At 35.6% G+C, this 18,476-nt stretch overlaps 1 protein-coding gene across 1 annotated transcript in view; it reads right to left on the bottom strand.

The window, feature by feature from the left end:
- Window positions 1-3,243: 3,243 nt before the first annotated feature.
- The window catches only part of CD36 (CD36 molecule), a 28,183-nt gene continuing 12,950 nt past the window's right edge, over window positions 3,244-18,476 (bottom strand). The window contains exons 4-14 of the mRNA XM_032190071.1: window positions 16,284-16,428; window positions 13,935-14,114; window positions 13,701-13,792; window positions 13,205-13,251; window positions 11,119-11,188; window positions 9,239-9,426; window positions 8,387-8,505; window positions 7,011-7,084; window positions 6,168-6,222; window positions 5,806-5,970; window positions 3,244-5,115 (exon numbers count right to left, since the gene is read on the bottom strand). Of these exons, the coding sequence (XP_032045962.1) occupies window positions 5,806-5,970; window positions 6,168-6,222; window positions 7,011-7,084; window positions 8,387-8,505; window positions 9,239-9,426; window positions 11,119-11,188; window positions 13,205-13,251; window positions 13,701-13,792; window positions 13,935-14,114; window positions 16,284-16,428 (1,135 nt within the window). The 3' untranslated portion in view covers window positions 3,244-5,115. The remainder of the gene's footprint in view (window positions 5,116-5,805; window positions 5,971-6,167; window positions 6,223-7,010; window positions 7,085-8,386; window positions 8,506-9,238; window positions 9,427-11,118; window positions 11,189-13,204; window positions 13,252-13,700; window positions 13,793-13,934; window positions 14,115-16,283; window positions 16,429-18,476) is intronic.

An 18,476-nucleotide genomic window follows, 5' to 3' on the forward strand; every position in this document is an offset into this window, starting at 1 on the left:
TAACTCCAAAAAGCACTATATCTTTCACTTTCCTTAAGAAGAAGGTGCATTTAGCATTTGTGCTGCTGTTACTGCACCTGGCTAGAAAGGGAAATCAAGAGATTCTGGTCCTTGATTATTAGATTACTTTTGGTTTTAATCCAGTAAACATTAAATACAGCATAACAGTAGTCCCATATTTCTCAACCAGTGGCTAAAGGATGTCAAAGATCCCCTTCATTTTTGTGGATTAGCACCTTCTTGTACAATTCCAACTTCAGTTGAAGGTATGACCTGAAAAATAATACATACTTGCAATCTGAGCTAATGTAATCTAAATAATTCACATTAAAATTGGTGCTTTTGTAACCACATATTTGACTTTATGGCTGATACCTGTGTTCAGTATTTTACTTCTACTGCTAGAAACATTGTGTGCATGATCATACTTGAATCCCAAATGATCTTACCCAGAAAGCATGTACTTACATCCTTTCAGCAATGTGGGTGATGTTTCTGAGTGCTGCCTGGTAGATTAGATGGCAACTAGAGAAGATTTCCTGAATTAACCTCTTAACTGCACTGACTTGTTATTGAAATAAAGGTTATGCTTTGCCAAGTGTTTTGTTTGTTTGTTTGTTTGTTTGTTTGTTTGTTTGTTTTCCCCATCACTAATAGGAATAATAATAATAATAATAATAATAATAGGCCCCTGGTTCCACTTTTGTGATTTTTTTTAGTATTCTTCAGTTTATTCTGCTGAGAATAAACAGGTTGAAGTCATCAAGACTACAGAATAAAATGAAGTTGCTGCAACATTACAGTCAGCATGGGGATGTGTGTGTGTGCATTAATTGTTGTGATAACTTTTTGTTCTTCTTGTTTTACAAACTGGACCCACTGTGTGACCAGAGCAAAGACAAAAAGATTACATCTGTAGAATGAATACACACAGAAGAACGTACTTTTATATTTGTTCTAAGAACACAGGAAAAAAAAATGGCTTTATGTATCAGTACACAGACGTACTTACACCTCCAGCATGTATACCTTTCATTGCTGGTTTGAGGTGCCATTCATGCTTTAGCTCCTGTCATGAAAGTGTCACTGGAGAAATTTACCTTTAAAAGAATTCTTATATGTGGGCTTTGCATTTGGAAAAAATTAATAAGAAGGGATAAAAATTTGATTTTCCTAGTCCTACATGCAAATATTCTATTGCAAATAAATATGCAAATATGTTTTAAGTGCATCCCAAACCTGAGTCTCTAAGTATAAGAGCATGCAGGTGGCTCTATGCAAATCCCAACTTGTCCATAAACTCTTAGTGGTACATTAGTGCTTGCTGGGCAAGAAAAAGAGTCCTGAAGGCTCAGGTCACATTAGGCATGTATTCTGTAAAACACAAATTCACAAAACTCAGGGGAAAACATGAACTGAAACAAACACTCTGGAATACTAATGGGACATCAAAAATGATGTCTTAGCGATGCCTCTGACAGAGTAGCATTCAATAGACACTTAAGTTGTGATTTTTCTCATACTGCTTTTAAAATGATGCAATTATGTTGGATGATGTCAACTGGCACGAAAAGCAACTATGAGTTTTAGCCAGTAATACTTTTCACTGGCTATACTGAAGTGAAACACAAGGACTTGTGAAAAAATATATGCCCTTTGGGTGGCGCCTACTGCAAAGCATTTATCTTCTTTTCTTACACAGTACAGCTGAGAAAGTCCCCAGCCTGGCACTGGCTGGTTGAGCTAGCACTGGCTGGTCATTGGCTGCTTTGAGTACACCTCAGAGTGGGTGTGACGATGGAGTGTCAGGGAAATCTGGTATGTAAAGAAAGAACAGAAAAAAGAAAATATATGACATCTATTCATAAATGCAGTTTGCATTTGATAAAGGTAATTTGCCTCTTTCCTTTTCTTTCTTTTTTTTTTTTTTATCATTGAAAAAAAATGCATTTCAATAGTTATTACATCTTTTACTTATTAAATGCTGACACTCTGCACATCCATGAATAAAACAAGTGTTTGCCTAATCTCCCAGTTAAAAAGACAAACAAAACATCAGCTTTCTCTTTTTCAGGGTGTCGTGTCATGTTTATATTACCTTAACAAACACTGGTAGGCTTGGTAGGAAGAACAGGTTTTAAGGCTTTGAAAGCATAATTATAATTAGAGATCAAGAGCTGGCACACCTGCTCTGGGCTGTATGTGGGCTAGTAGATCTTGGGTCAGATCTGATTTTCACCTGTAATTTTCACCCATAATGACCTGGGGTGGGCGGTGAATGTGGGGTATGAGCACTGTCAGGCTCCTCCCCCCCCCCCTCCCCCCCAAGCCTCCTACTTTTTGTAACACAGTGGATAAATAGATGTCACTGGCATTTATAATACATCATGGTACATGGTGTATTACACTTGCACAAAAGGTGATATGCACTTCCAAGCAGCAGGGATGTGCTAAATTACAAATATGTAATAAAGGATAGCTATAAACTCATTTATTTATCAATTTATAAAATCAATCTTAAAGAAAATAAAACAAAAAATACAAAGAACATAAATAAATGGAGTCCATTATCCAACACAGAAGATTTTATTTACACTTAGACATATGGAACTCAGAAAAAACACTTTGAGCTTTATTTTATTTGTATTGAGTTCTTTAAATCCCTAATAAATGCTTATCCCACATGTGTCTGAACAAATGCAAATAATTAACATTAGCCTTAATAACATCAGTTAAGAATAACTGGAACCAATGCTCTGGACAAAATAACTATAATTATAATTCAAGTGTAGCCTAGGTGCTGAACATAGTTTAAAAATCCAAACTTACATTTAGATCAATTAGATTATACATAAGAACATTGTACATTTGTATGTATGCAAAATTGGGCCCTGAGACATTTAAAATCATGGCCTGACTTGCTGGATCACTGATGCTAGAGCATCACATAGCACTAAACCACACAGAGCAAACTTTAATGTACTGACAATGGACTTCAAGCCAAAGAAAATTAAGCTGAAATACTGTTGTATCAAAATCAACACGACAGCCACTGTTCTCTTGGTGAAAATATATCACCATTAGATTCCAGCACACATACATACACACACACACACACACAAAATAGTTTTATTATAATAACTTGGTGTCAGATCTTGAACCACAGCAGAGCTGTGTACATGTATGTTTCAAAAGAGAAGGCGACTTAATACCTTTACTTGTGCTCTTTTTTTTTTTTTTTTCTTTTTTTTTTTTTTTTTTGACCAGTCCATAGGACTCTAGGGATGCCTTCAGTTGTGTCAAACTGTCCCCATGCTAATGTGGGAACAGAGCATTACAAATGACACCAGCAATAATGTAGCAAAGAGAAAAGCTTTTTTTTTTTTTTCCTCTCTCCCATCAATTAGCAAGCACAATAAGGAGAAATTAAATATATCAGCTTTCTGAGTGTGAACTTCCCTTGAGTGTCATGCTTCCCTCACATCTCCCACCCTGGTACTTTAGAGTTCCAATCCATGGCTGGAAAAAGACTAGCAATGTACATAGAACTTCCCTCCAAGAATAGTCTTTGGGGATTTTTGTAATTCGTCGGATCTAATGTACAATGATAGCTACACAAGGAATATTAAACACTAGGGATTAAGACAACATCCTTTTAGTCTTTGCGGTTTTTCCCTTTCTCTCCAAAGGGTGAAAACAGCTTGCTAAAGATACCTGACCAAAGATTTGCTAGCGAATTAAATCTTTCTGGTTTAAAGTCTTTCTGGTTTATAGCACTCTTCCCAAACACCAGGCTGACCTGTGTTTGATTTTCCTTTTTCTTTGCAGCTCTTAAAGGGAAAAAAGCTCCATGGAGAAGTTTTATAAAATGCTGGAACTTTGGCTATTGTTCTGAATTCAGTGAGTCCAAAGAAAGGAGAGACCCTGTGATGTTCAATATCTGTCCAACTGACTCTTATATCTAAGATATGGTATTCAGATTAAGTGAAAAAGTAAACCATTTGCACAGATGAAAATGTCAGCTGCCTGTCTATGGGCATCAGTAAGGTCAATGCACTTCATTAACCACACAATTGCACATATTTCCTTGTGGCAGATGGCTTATCAGAGAAGAATTGGGGCTACCTGTTTTAATTTATGTTCTGTCTTAGAAAGTGGAACCCTCTGATGTTTGACCATTATCTTAGTATTTCCTGTGTCCAAAATGTTCTGAAATATTTTCATTCAGTCTTAAGGATTAGAACATTCCCTAAGGGAGGGTGAAGTGTTCCCTAAGGGAAGGTGAAGTGGAGCTAAGGCAGAGCAGAGGCTGATGTTTGAGCAAGAACCAGAAAGGGAAGCACACAGGAGGCAATAAAAAGAGCAATGGAGGCTGGGATTTAGTGAGTAACTCAGATTACCAAACAACTGTGAAGTCAAATGTTGATTAGTGCCATCAACATATGAATGACTGTGGTGTGTGTATGGGCCATCTCTTCATAAAATATATGAACCATATATTTCAGTAAATTATTTATTAACTTCATGTATTATGGTTAGTAACTTTACATAATAAACTTCACATTCAACACAGTTTGCATCCCTGAATAGAGGACAGAGAGCAGTTCTACTGCAGCAGATTCCATTCCTTGAAGGAACAGAAAGAAACTTTGCAACGAGAGTATCTAGAGTATGGCCTGAGCTCATAGACATTGTCATTCCCAAGCCTGTGCTCCAAGCTAGAACATCAGCAAAGGGTTTTCAATTGTCTTGCAGTTCCCAGAAGAAAAAAAGTAGCAAGTTGCATATATGGCAGAAGGTGGACTAAATTCCAGCTGCATGTCAACTTCAGTCTGTTTGAATGTCTTTTAAAATTTGTAACAAGGTTCATGTAATGAGTTATTTGAAAGAATAATTTCCACAGTGGCCACTCTAGTGATGTCATATGTGTGGGCCTCTGGAAACATCAACTTATTTGGGTTACTGAGTTGGTCTTTTCAAAATGGAAAAGTACACTGAATTCCATAGCACATGGGCTGCCTGTGCATTGAATCATACCTTTTGTCACCAAATTTTAACATGCTGCTTGGCTGAAACTTCAGTTAAAGACTGTCTACATCTGAAGTCTTTTATTACCTGTAGTGAAATAAAATCAGAATTCAGCATGTTATGAGGTAAGTCTTCTTGAAAACAGGTTTTTACTACAGCATGATATTTTCACCATAACATTCACATCTCTGCTTGTTTCCCTCGATGTCATTAATCCACCACTTGGTTATTCTATCCATGACAGGACTGTATTTAGCCTTAGTAGGCTATCTGTGAACAGGATGTGTTTTGACTAATGTGATTCTGATGCAAGACAGAGAGAAAAAAGTGAGAAAGCCTATCCAACACTCTTATTAAGAAACAGGGCTATGTCATGGAAAAGTGCAGGAAACTGCATCTGAGTGGCCTCTGTCCCAAAGAAGTATTAGAGTACACTTCTGAAGTGTTCTAACAGTTTTGGATAAAATGTCTGTTTCCAATAAGTCACAGTGATTAAGCTGTATATTTGAACCAAAAAAAAAAAAAAAAAAAAAAGTGTTGGTCTTTTGGAAATAGATCCCAGTACCCTCCCTGGTATGTTAAGAGTATCCTGATGGATTAAGTGTTGGGAAGAGAATTTGAAAACCATGGCTATCTAGATGATTTTCAACAGAACTGACATAATAACTGCTGAACTTTACTAGCACTTGAAAAATAACAACTAAATATGTAATGATTCTGAACAACTCAGACCTTAAGAAGTTACTACTGAGGACTGAGCCATTAATGTTTACTTACTTATTTTAATTTCTTTGATCTGCATATGAAATAAGAACCCAGGAATGCGAGGAACACCACAGAACCTGTGATGATCAACACCATCTGCAGCAGACTCAGCATCTGGACCCGACCAGAGACTTTTTTTCTGAACATTTCTGCTTTTGCATCCCCAATAACAGCAGACTGAAACAGTACAAGAAAAAAGTCAGTGAACACTAAGCATACAAGACCTCACTCACTGAGTATATTCTTCTCATGTGCACATCATAACATGAGCTTATTCGCTCAATTTCAGGATATTAAGACAGAAAAAGTTAAGTCATTTTGTGTGTGTGTATTTTTTTTAACAGTGAAGATTAATAGGCAGAAAGTATACTAACCTCATTTAGCCAAAGAATGGGGAAGACATAAGGTTTTTTAACTTTTGATAAAGCTCTGAAATGAGAAGAAGAAAAAAAAATACAGCATGTTACCTTCAGTTTGGTTCATAAAGCCAGTATCTACTTAACAATTTTCCATCTGCACTAACAGTTCTGTCTTCTGGAAGTACCTTTTGATAAATTTGGTAGATTTGGATCAAAAAAAAAAAAAAAAAAAAAAAAAAAAAAGCCTACAATTAAGAACAGCCATTTCACCAGTCAGGCAGTTATCTCTTTCTGTCTAGTCTTCCATGGAGAGGTAGTCAGAACACAGAAAGGCTGAACAAGTGTTGAAGAAAGGGTCTGAAAATCTATGTTGTGTTCACCCGTACACAGTGTACAGGAGTTGTATGTGTTCGTTTGGTCCAATGAAGATAAAAGAAATAGTGAGATAAACCTTAACCTTTCTCATAAATTCCATCAAGTAACAGGGAACACATAAATTATCTCTCTCATTGGATTTATTGCAGAAAATATATTATTCCTTCTATTTCATCCTTATGCCCTGCATTTGGGTTTTGTAACAATGTTATTTTTAAGAACATGTTGCACTGTAAGCTGCTGTGGGGAAATCAAATATGTGCTAAAATTGTTGGGCAGTGCCTTGCACAAGAAGGCTTGCTCTTTCACTGAAACTAATATTCTCTGGAAATTCATGACTGAAATTTTTGCAAGAGAGAAGTAGAGACTTTAATCAAGTATTTGCATTCGTTCTTTTCCCTTTTCTACTAATGCTCTTTTAGACCAAGAAGGCTTCTGAAAAAAAAAATGTATTTAAAAACAAAATAATGAAACAACACTTACTCAATTTTTTTTGCAGGTTTCACAAGGAGGTTTACTTGAAGCCTTTTGGCAAACTGTAGTGTAAAACCAGTGGTCTAAAACATGAAAAAAAACAAACAAACAACAACAACAAAAAAACATTAATTCAAATTTTGAATTGATTGCATGAGCTTAGAATACAGTCTGTGTAAAAAGAAAAAAAAAAGAAAAATTATATTTTGATGAATTACATTTTTATGAATTTTGAATGTTTCTAAGAGTCTTCTAAGGGTCTCTTTTTCTCATAGAAGTAATGATTTTATCGTTTTGCCTTAGTTACTTTTGCAATTTACAAATTTATACTGAAGGCAACAATAGTGAAAACTGTTATACCAGTTATATTTATATGTTCTATATAAAAGTATAGTTTAGCTTTTTTCTTTCATTAGAAATTGACTAAAAGTTCTATTTTAATGAGAGGGGTAAGTTTAATTGGCATAGGGCAGAAAACAGACATTTCTTATCAGAACAAACATATTAAAACAAAGGTCAGATTTTTTTTTTTTTTTTTGTCTCCTTTTCACCTCGGATTTAGGAAACTTAGGTTTATATCTCTATTTCAAATGAGACTTAACTTTAGATTTCATTGAAGTTATGTGGCTTCATTTTTAAATTATATGAGAAAAAATATTTTAATGAAAAATCCTGAATTTTGCCATTTCATCTAAACTCAGATACAATAAAATTTTGAAACTTCAGAATTCACCACATACTTCAGAAGACTCTGGCTGACACAGTTAAGATTGTTTGTCTTAATCTGATTCACTGGAACAGAAGTAAATGTAAAATTGAATGCAAACAAAATCAGAGCTATCATAAATTCGTTCCTTTATTAGCTCTTTTGGACAGAGTTACAAAGACTATATTAGTTCTGTTCTAGAGTCAGGAAAGTGATTGGGCTTTAGACTATTAATAATTTTCTTGGAAATAATCTATATTTATTTACTTTAATTCAATTGAGATAGTAATTATACAAAAAAAAACCCTATGGAAAATTAAAAATAAATAAGATAAAATTTAATAAGACATCTCATAGAAAAGAATTTTCAGAAAGTACTTGAAAATGATAGATAAGTTATAGCATACTTCAAAGCTTTGTGAAGTCATCATGCATTCCCAATGAAGAAAAAAATCAAAGCTTATATTCCAACTTTGAAGGTCAGAATAAGAAAAAGTTCTGCCCTAAATTTCCCCTGCTAAAAGCTTAACACCTTGGTGAGCAGATATTAAAAAGCAAGCATAAAAATATTGCTTCCTCTGCTTATCCCTCTTGTAAAAGACCTACTTTACTGCAATTAAATTTAAACATCGCAAGGTTACTGAATTACTATTTAATTTTATTAAATATTTGGACTTACAGGCTCTACATCTAGAAACGTCTCATGTTCCTTCTCATTTGGGCTCAGGCCTTCAACATCATTCAGTATAGATTCACTTGCATGAAGAAAATGTGGAAGAGAGATATACACGGGTCTTCCTATTTGAAAAAGAAAAAAAAAAAAACATTTAAATCATTAAGCCTTGTTTCAGCGCTCACCTTCTAAACCCATTTTCTATGCAAACATAATTCATAATTTGTTATACAAACACACAAACAACCCTGGAAAAAAAAAAAAAAAAAAAAAAAGCATTAATAGCTTCCCTCACTCCAACATAAAATAAATTGAGAATTTCTGAGATTCTACTGTCAGGAGAATTTGTCTGGTGAAATAAGTTGTATTTACAAACCTTGTTTGTGTCTACACTGTGGAGCTGGGAGTGCATTTTATTGTACTGATGTTAAATTAAGTAACTGGTGTCTCTCAGTCTCTGTGTATGTATATAGCTGTGCAAACACACACACAAACACATGCACATATATCGTGGGTGTGAATCATCACAAATACAAGGACTGTAACTATTTCTGGCTTTAAACAGTACATATAGAATCCCTCTCCTTTACTTTCTACTTGTGCATTCCTGCAATTTCAGTACACAATCTATAGCGTTGTGATTTTCTTCTTCGTAGTGACATTCAAAATACAGAAATATTATAGTTCTCATTTGGAGAAATGAGGCTATGGAAAAGGGAAAGCTCTCACAGGCAATGTGTGGAAGAGTTTGCAGACAAACACATATGCCCTGGATCCTAGAGCAACACCTCAGCTACAGAATACGTGCTTTCTCCCCAGTTAGATGGCTTCTTTGGCAGTACCATGCCCCCGCTATACCTCCTTTGCAGGCACTAATATCTAGGACTCCGGCTTTTGTGCAGTTCTGGGATATGATCTCCTCTGTACAGAAGCAGTAGTTATCTCCAACTTCAACTGGTGATGCGAACGCTTCACGAGGAACTGCGAAACGATAAAGTGGGATTCCCTTCACATTCTGTTTGCCCTGGAAGACTCCGTAGATCGATCTGAATATAAAAGAGGAGAAATATGTTTTAGTCACTTTGGTTGAAAATCTGAATTCATGGTATTATTCCTCAAGGACCGTCTCTTAAAAGAAAAGTACTTCAGAGAGCCCACACCCAGCAGTTTGTAGGGGCCTTCCCCTGTAACACAGGCAATTCTGTGCTTTCACAAAGGGATGTACAAGCTCAGAGGTGAGCACAGCAAGACACAAAAAGGCAGAAAAAATACTAATACCAATAAACAATATAAACTAAATGAGTAAACTAATAAGAGGTCTTTCCTACACACTTCTACAGCAACTGCTATTATGAAATGTTTGAAATTCATTTGACTACTGTAAAGATACTTACCAAAATCAGTGGGTTTGGTTACAGTTTTGCTGACTTGATGATACTGATTTAAGCTTTATGGTGCAAATGACATACTTATTATAAACTTATTCCGTTGTATGTGAATCAGAATACTACTTCAAGCTTTAGAATACCACTTCAAGCTTACCACTTTTTATTTATTTATTTATTTTATATATATATATATATATTTATGATACATTATCAACTGATAAAGAAATAAGGTTGATATGCAGTAATGTAACCAAGGCAGCAACAATTTGTATTGCAGCTGATCAAAAGAAGGATTCGGGGTCTTGCAACATGGTCAGAACCATTTTCCGTTACCTTGTTTCATCTGAGACCTTTGGGAGGTTGTTATTGCCCTTCATTGTTCATTAATTGTGAGAATTAGATGGCCTGAGGAATCTCTCAAACTGTGTCCAATTGGTTCAAATTTATTTTTTCTCCACTAAGTAGAGTTCCCTTTTCCATAAGTTCTGAAACATTGTCCAGTTTGGGGATACAATTGCTTCACAAGAAAAAGAACTCTAACGTCATGTAAAAACACTGATCTTTGAAAACAAACAATCTGCAAAGCAAATGGTCCACTTTAACCCTAGTTAAAAGGAAGCAGCTGTTTCCAGGCAGCAAAATAAATACTAGGATCGAACCTCCCAAAGTAAATACACTCTGATGCCCTTTAAATCTCTTAATGTTGCTTTCAGCTATCTCACTGGAGAACTCAGGGACACTGCATAACCACAGCAGATGAAGCAGGCTGAAAAGCCATCATTATGGGATGAATTAAGCAGGTTGGTTTGTTTGTAAATACATCAAAATAAACTCTGTAAAAAAAATCCTGTGGGAAAACAATTTTGAGCATCTAGTGGCCAACAGTAAATCCTGTTCTGCATAGATGACATTATGCAGAAATCCCCAAGATGGTCCAGACAGCCCCTGCAGAGGGTTAAATTGCCTGATAGGACCAAATTAGGCAGGTTAGAGACTGAGTCCTGATCCTGTAAATTGTTCAAGACTTTGAACCATTTGGACCTCAGTGTCTGTAACTGCTCATAGCAGTGTCTCTCTCTGTAAAATTAAGCAGTGGTATTCCTAAATTACACACCTGTAACTTGCTTAAATGAAACACACCATAAATAACTTGCTACTTGACACAAATGAAAGTGATAGAATTAAGCTCTGAATCATAAGCACAGCTCACGAATTTACTTGAGTTTAGGTGAAACAGTTGTGAGGAACTGCCTCAGCAACCTAAGCCCCAGCAGAGATACTGCAGCAGCCTACTAAAACAAAAGAGCATTTGGGAAGCACATGTATGCACAAAAGGAAGGATCAACGTACCTGCAAATGTCAGAGGAGAAGAAGCGCAGTACCTGATCCTTCTTAACAAATGGAGGAAATGATGCCCCATCTGTGAATGAAATTAAGAGCTTGAAAGCAATTCCACTTAGAGGATGTACTTTAATTTCTAGCTCAGTGCTTAATACTTTCCTATAAAGCTGTGAACAAGGTAAACACAATGAGTCGTTTGTAAGGAAAATATTTACATAAGCTACTGCATAATGACAGGTACTCCATGGATTGATTTTGAAGGCAAGCCAAATTATGGCAGCTTTTTTTTTTTTTTTTTTTTTTTTTTTTTTCCCACAGACATGAATCTATATATCATCAAGCCTATTAAAAACAGCAGATAAAAATACCACTCCTGCTTAATACGAATCCCATTACCTGTTGCCACTACTTCGAGGTTTATGTAGTCTAAAAAATTAAAGCTTGCTGGAGATGCATAGTCACCTGGAGTTATGGCACCCAGAGCTTATAAGAAATGCAGCTTTAGACTTCAAAACTTATTGAATAAACAGCACTTAACTTTTTTCTTTTCTTTTTTTCACCCAAGATTGCTCAATTGGAGCTCATTGTAGACAATCAAAAAAGGTCAGAGGAAGAGCACTTTGGTGATGTTTTTCTCCCACTTGCTATGGAAAGAGCAGCTTGCCAGTTCAGATGCATATTTCTGTATTGCATGCAACTAGTGTGAAGTAAGAGGAGTCTCAGCCATTTTTCTAAGCAAGGTGTTGTAACAAACCTTTAACCAGTACATTTGTTACTTCTTGCAACAAGTTGCTGTTTAGTTTCTTGTTCAGCAATCCTAACCAAAGAATTGAAAACATCTGTGGTATCTTTGAATCTAGTTGGCAAGAGTGAGAAAGCTAAATTACATACTGCCACTTGCCCGCTGCTGAGGGAAGCACTTTTCCTTAAAGAAAATCCAAGATCATCCTAGAGACAAACTCTATTTGTAAATCTTGGCAGTCTCGGAGTGTTTGCAAATACGGATTCGTTTCAAGCCCCATACAAGAAAACTGTTTCATCTTTCTATCTAGTTATTTACTTTTGCTCAGAAAACATGCCATGCTTTGCTGTGAAAGTTTACAAGATACAAAGGAATTCTCACATTTACTTACAAGACATTTTAAACCTGCTGATTCTCTAAACACATTCCCTCCTTAGCAGTCACATTGAATGCTCATGTAAACTGTGTAATGACCTTTGCTAACAGTTAAATTCTCCCCATTTTCACTGTATTGAAACACTTAGTCTAGTTACCTGAGTGTGTTTATTCCATCTGCTGTGGAAGAAGACAAAGAAAAAGCTGACAATAATATATATATATATCTTTATATCTATATCTATATAGATATAGATATATATCTTTATCATATATATATATATATAAAGATTTGGGGCTCCATAAGAAAGAAGGTAAGTCCCAAAGTCCCAGAAACTAAGAAAACATCGTTTCTTAATCATTAAAATAACTAATCCTTCCTGATACACAACCTTTTGGAAACTCAGATTCTTGGGAAGTATTTGAAATGCTTCAAAATTACTAGTCATGTTTTTTTTGTTGTTGTTGTCGTTCTTGTTGTTTTTGTTTGTTTGTTTTTGTTTTTTAGGAGAATGATCTATGCTAAGGAAAACTTCACAGTACAGAGGGAAAAAACAAACAAACAAACAAAAAAAAAAAAAACAGAGTAAGAAAAAGAAAGAAAATGAAAGTAAGAAGAATGTATGTTACTGGAAGGCAAAGATAATATTTTTCAAATGTTGTACCAAAGATAAGGAATCTTAGTTATACCATGCTATGCAGATATTTAATAGAAACAGACAGGTAGATTGTTTCTTGTCTTCTACATCTTCTATAGCTGAAGCATGCACATAAGTATATAAAATAGTGTTTTAAATAGTGTATAATATATATTATATTAGATATATATGCATGTATGGTAGCAGTAGTATATATACATTCATATTTATATAGATATTTAATATGCAGAATACAGAACTCTCAAAGCCCAAGGGGGACTTAACATTCCTTTACAATATCCAGATTTGTTGAAGTTTCACAAAGCTTTAATAGGCTCACCTGTGCCGTTAACCAAATCACAGTAACCTTCCCAGTAAGAAAGATTCCTTTAACATAAAAGAAACAAACAAAAAAAAAAGTCATGCTGCATGAATTATATTGTACTATGTAATCCATTTCACTACCTGTGTTGTTAATCCTCACCGCTCCAGTATAAATATGATTCAATAGCAAAGGCATATGACAGGGATGTTAATTCATATTTTCAGATAAACTATATGATGCAGTAGATTAGGGCAAAAGCGATCTAGCTATATAAGTATGGAAGACAGAAATAACTACTTGTATTGAAGAATCAAAAAAATATCTTAAATCCAAGCTCAGAACCACAAATAGCTGAAACAAAGAGGTGGTTTTGCTTAGTCTGGGGCTTGATCTAGCTTTCCTTGAATTGTTGACAACTTTCCATTTAATTATAGCTCTCAGTGAGCCAGGTCTTAAAATGCAAACCTTGAAAATATGATTATTTTTTTTCATATATACAATGCTATTATACCTTTTGTTTTTATAACTTTCAATTATTGCTGTTTTGCTTATATCTTCTTTCCCAGTATACACTCTGTAAAGTCCATCATATGTCCCATTATACTGTAATAGACACAAGAAGGAATAACGGTTAGAAGTACTGACCCAAGGTATTTTTGTCAGATTTTTCTTCCTTGCAGCTGCAGTATTGATTTTATTCACGTAATTATAACTGAAATATTGCCTTCTGATTGGTTTCACTTACCGGGTAGAAGACTCCCAAAACTGGGTCCAAGGGGAAGGGGACCTTGTTTAAGAAGGGATCTTTGTATCCCCAGAGTATTTCTTTCACTGTTCTGTTCTGCAGCATGGATGACTTAGAAGCTTTAATCCAAGTGTTCAGTAGTAGTTGTATGAAAGCATTTGTATACAGGGCAGGTGCAGCCTACAACAGCAATAAAACTAATGTTTGGCATAAAATTCTGTGTGAGCAGATCAAAAGTACAGACCAACTCCAATAAATCTCTGGCAGAGCTGATAAGTAAGGTTGTTTCCAGACCTTACTCAATGCAAGTCAAATTTATAATTAAAACTACAACTCATTATTGAAACAGTTGCTGAGTATGACATGTATAAAACTAGCCAATTTATCTTCACTGTTTCCACAAGTTCACTAATGTCTCTATACTTCAGGTCTCTGTGCATGTAACATAGACTGTACAACTTTCATTTTCCTTCTTTTCTGCTATATTCATATCTCATTACTGCAGACTCACTCACATCATAAACATACAAGTACAAAGATAAATGCCTTGTTACCTATTGGCTGTGTTTTAGACTTGCTATTTTGATAAAATTATGCTAACAGCAGTATGATTCTATCCTGCATAAAACCAGTGGAGTGATGAATCTCCATTATTTCTTTAATCAGAAAGAATACATTTCTGCAACTAATATGTTCTTTCCAAATGGTTTTAATTCTACGTAGCAGATGAACTTTTCCTATTTCAATGAAGAATGATGTGGTATTTTACCAGCCATGATTGTAATGAACTTTTCCAGAGGCATAAACACAAAGTCAAGTCCCTAAAGCCACTGATTAGCTTGTGGAAAACAAGAAAAAATGATCTATGTTGGCCCATGTGGTGAGGCAGGGAACAGTAACAATTTTGTGAAGTAAATCTGTGTAATGAAAAAGTACCTCTCAGAGCAAGTGTTCACTCTAGGCTTTTTACTGCAATCTCTGCTTGTCTTCAGTGCAATGGGAATGACAATGGGCAAGTCAGAGCTAGCCAGAAAGTCGAAACAACCAAGACAAAGTTGTTCTCTTGTTTGTTCTCTCTTTTTTTTTTCTTAATCTCTCTTAGACCATGCATTCCTTTCTGAATTTGAACATAAAGCAAGCAGCAAGCATGGATATGGAAAGATTATGGGATAGAGGAGATGTGGGTTCAATCCCCTCAGGGTTAAGAAAGTGTGAAAAACATCTCTCTTGATTCCCTTGTGAATATTCTGACCACAAGGTTATGATACCAAAGATGGGCTCTACCGATACTGTCATGTGAGATAAGCACAGCCTCTCTGGGTATTTAAACTTATCCAAGTTTTGTTCTGAACATCAAAACGGGGCTTGAATGCTCTGCTCTTACTTCCCCTGACATGACTGCTTCTAGGCAAGAGCCTGTGTTTACATGCATAAAGAACTACATGGCCCAAAATGTGGCAACTGAGTAGAGTTAGTGAATACCATGAGAAGAATATCATGAGATGAAGGACTCAGGACATTAGTCCAGGGGAAAAAAAAAAAAAAAAAAAAAAAAAAAAAAAAAAGCTTTCTAAAAGGGAAATTCTAGCCTAAATTAGAACATAGGCAGAATAGATCTGGTCTCAATAAGGCAATCGACCTTCTTTTCATCTTTACACACAGCATCTCTCCACTCTGCAACTAATACCCACCCTCTCTGTCACAGTAGGCCTGATATGCAGACACCACAGTGTTAGTATGGGACATCCGAGGAACGCAAATAGGGCTGAATACAAATACGAAATCTGTAAACATAGGTCAAGGGCAAATACTCAAATCCTATGACAACAGGAAAACATCTGGAGTGAAGTACAGGTGGGGTCTCCTGTGATTTCCTCAGGAGAACTAAAGTCGCAGGAGGACTGGAAAACTCTGGTGACACCATTGCATTGGGGCAGAGGAGCACCATGGAAGCAGCGCAGCCATGCATACACTGATTTAACGCAGTCTCCCCCACAAAGCAGGACTGAAGATATGAAAAGAGTATGGAAAACCCACATTATACTGGTCATGCTGTACCTCAGTAGAATAGGAATCCATCCACAACCCTTTGATTCATTCCCACACTAAAATTGACTAGAAGGATGCTTTTGATACATCCCATCCAAGCTGATGACTTTGCTTCCATTGACAAGAACAAGTCAATTTTCATTTACAGTTAAGATTACCCTGGGAGTATAAGGAAACCTCAATGTAAATGTAATATGTCTTCAGAATCTGTGTTCCTAACTTTTTGAATATCTCAACCCCTTATTTTTTGAATATCTCAACATTCAAATGTGCATATTATGGTTTCTTTTCTCAACTTACAACAACAGCGAGGTTCAGGCACGTGATGGTATCATTTTCTGTCCCAACAGACATATCAGGTTCAAAACGAGCAGCATTAGGCAACATGTAGGATATTGTGCCATCAGAGTTTTCTGTGATATTTTCTTTGGCTAAATATCGCACCCTTGAAATACAAAATAATAAAACACAGAATATTTTAAAATCTGATTTTCAAGTCAAGACATCTTACCAGAATTTTGAGATGTTGATGAACGCTTTTGAAGATGAATATTTTAAATTTAAAAATCACTGAAATGGTTCTAAACTTTTCATTTTAATATTTGTAAAAATCTATTTTATGTAAAATATTTTTATTTTCCAAACATTTCCTTAATGCCTAATGCATTTTTTGCTTGATACTAAAATACTTTTTTTTTAATTATTATTTTTTACTTTTAATTGCAATAACAGACCTTTTATCTTTTTGTATTCTGTTATGAATTAGTTTTGTTTCATCACATCATTTTCTAAGCTTTTTCATGATTGTGTGTTCTTAGAAGGGAATGACTCAGGAATGGTTTATAAATGCCCTTAAGATTTGATGCGACAGGCCTGTGTTCTAATAAAAGAGATTAGAGGTTAAATCCATAATGGGAGCCACTTTATTAATATTTCACATCCATATAGGGAAATCCCAAGCAGTCTTGGGATAAGCAGTCTTTCAGCACCACTGAGAAACACAAAAGCCCTTCTCCATCGTGCCTGTAAGTGCCTATATTTCTGTTAGGGGATCACTGAGGCACAAATATCTGAGCTACTATAGTTCTGGCTTTGGCTCAACTCTTTATGTCCCCATCCTCTTGGTGACCCCACTGCGGAGGTGGCATCCAGCAAGTGTTGTATTGCTTAGTTTATTCCATGGGTCTACAAAGTTTATCCCAGTTCCATTTCAGAAGGGATCATCATGCTTTATCAGATCATCCAGCCTGGGCATGGGAGAACCAGAAATTTCAGAGCACTTTTCCCCATGGTACAGATGTAACCAGTGCAGGGTGGGACCTACCCCACAAGCAGCTGGATCTTGGCTTCTCAAGAGTGGTGTTTGTGCATGCCACTTTAGTTAATGGACTAATGTGTAGAGCACCTATCTAGAAGTTGGGAAGTTTTGTTTTCTAAGCCACGTTACTTCTAACTGGAAATGAAAGTCTTAAAGAGTTTCCCACATCCCAACAGAATCTTGGGGACAATTGCAGTTTCAAGGACAGTTGTTCCACTCTGTAGTAAGCAATGAAACAAATGAAACATTCAAAGGGAAATTGAGAAAGAGACTTGGCATTACAGTGATTAAGGTAGACCCAATATCTCTGATCAAGGGATGGTGTTTGGTTTGTTTGTTTGTTTGTTTGTTTTTGTTTGTTTTTGTTTGTTTGTTTGTTTGTTTGTTTTTTCCCCAAGAAATGAAGCCATCATTTCTTGCACAGTCTTATCTAGGCTATCTGCAGAGATTTATCCCTGAGAGTATATGCACCACCATGACCAGAGTAAAAAATGCTTGTTTAGTGGGAGTTCACCTTCTGCAATATTTCTCAGCTGCTGAGTTTCCTGACTCCTGCATAACCTTCTCCTGTGTCTTCCCAGGTACTGTATGAACCAAGATATTCCAACGATAAATTAATAACCTTTTAGGCATTAAGGCACCTGTGGTTTATATACTGCAATACAAAACTACTTGTCAAATATTGTATACATGTCAATGACATTAAGAAAGAAATGTCTTATCATTTTAGGAAAGCAATTTCATAACAAGAGTGCCAGCTAGGTACTTTCCTGGACAGGGATGGACTGTTGCATATAGGCCTTAGATAATACATTAAAAAAAAAATGTTTTTCAGAGGGAAATCTGAGAAAGAAAAAGCTATAGATTAAAAACAATCAACCAAAGCAAAACAAAATAAATAAATGAGCAATAAAACAAAACATATTATTAAAATAAATATGAGTGTTATACTTACATCGGTGATAAGACAATCTCTTGTTTTGGGGGCATCTGGCATATTTTTTTCTAAGTAAAATGCTGGGAAACACTGAACAGCAACAAATGCAACATGCCTGTCTTTTTATGGTAAACATCTTACTAATGAGCAACGGTTTATCACAAGAACAAATAGATTCACATCTGATTACCTGTTTTAGTATCCCGACGTGAAACTCAGTAAGAAATGTTTGTGATTG

This window comes from Aythya fuligula, chromosome 1, assembly GCF_009819795.1.
Source record: "Aythya fuligula isolate bAytFul2 chromosome 1, bAytFul2.pri, whole genome shotgun sequence".
NCBI lineage: Eukaryota > Metazoa > Chordata > Aves > Anseriformes > Anatidae > Aythya > Aythya fuligula.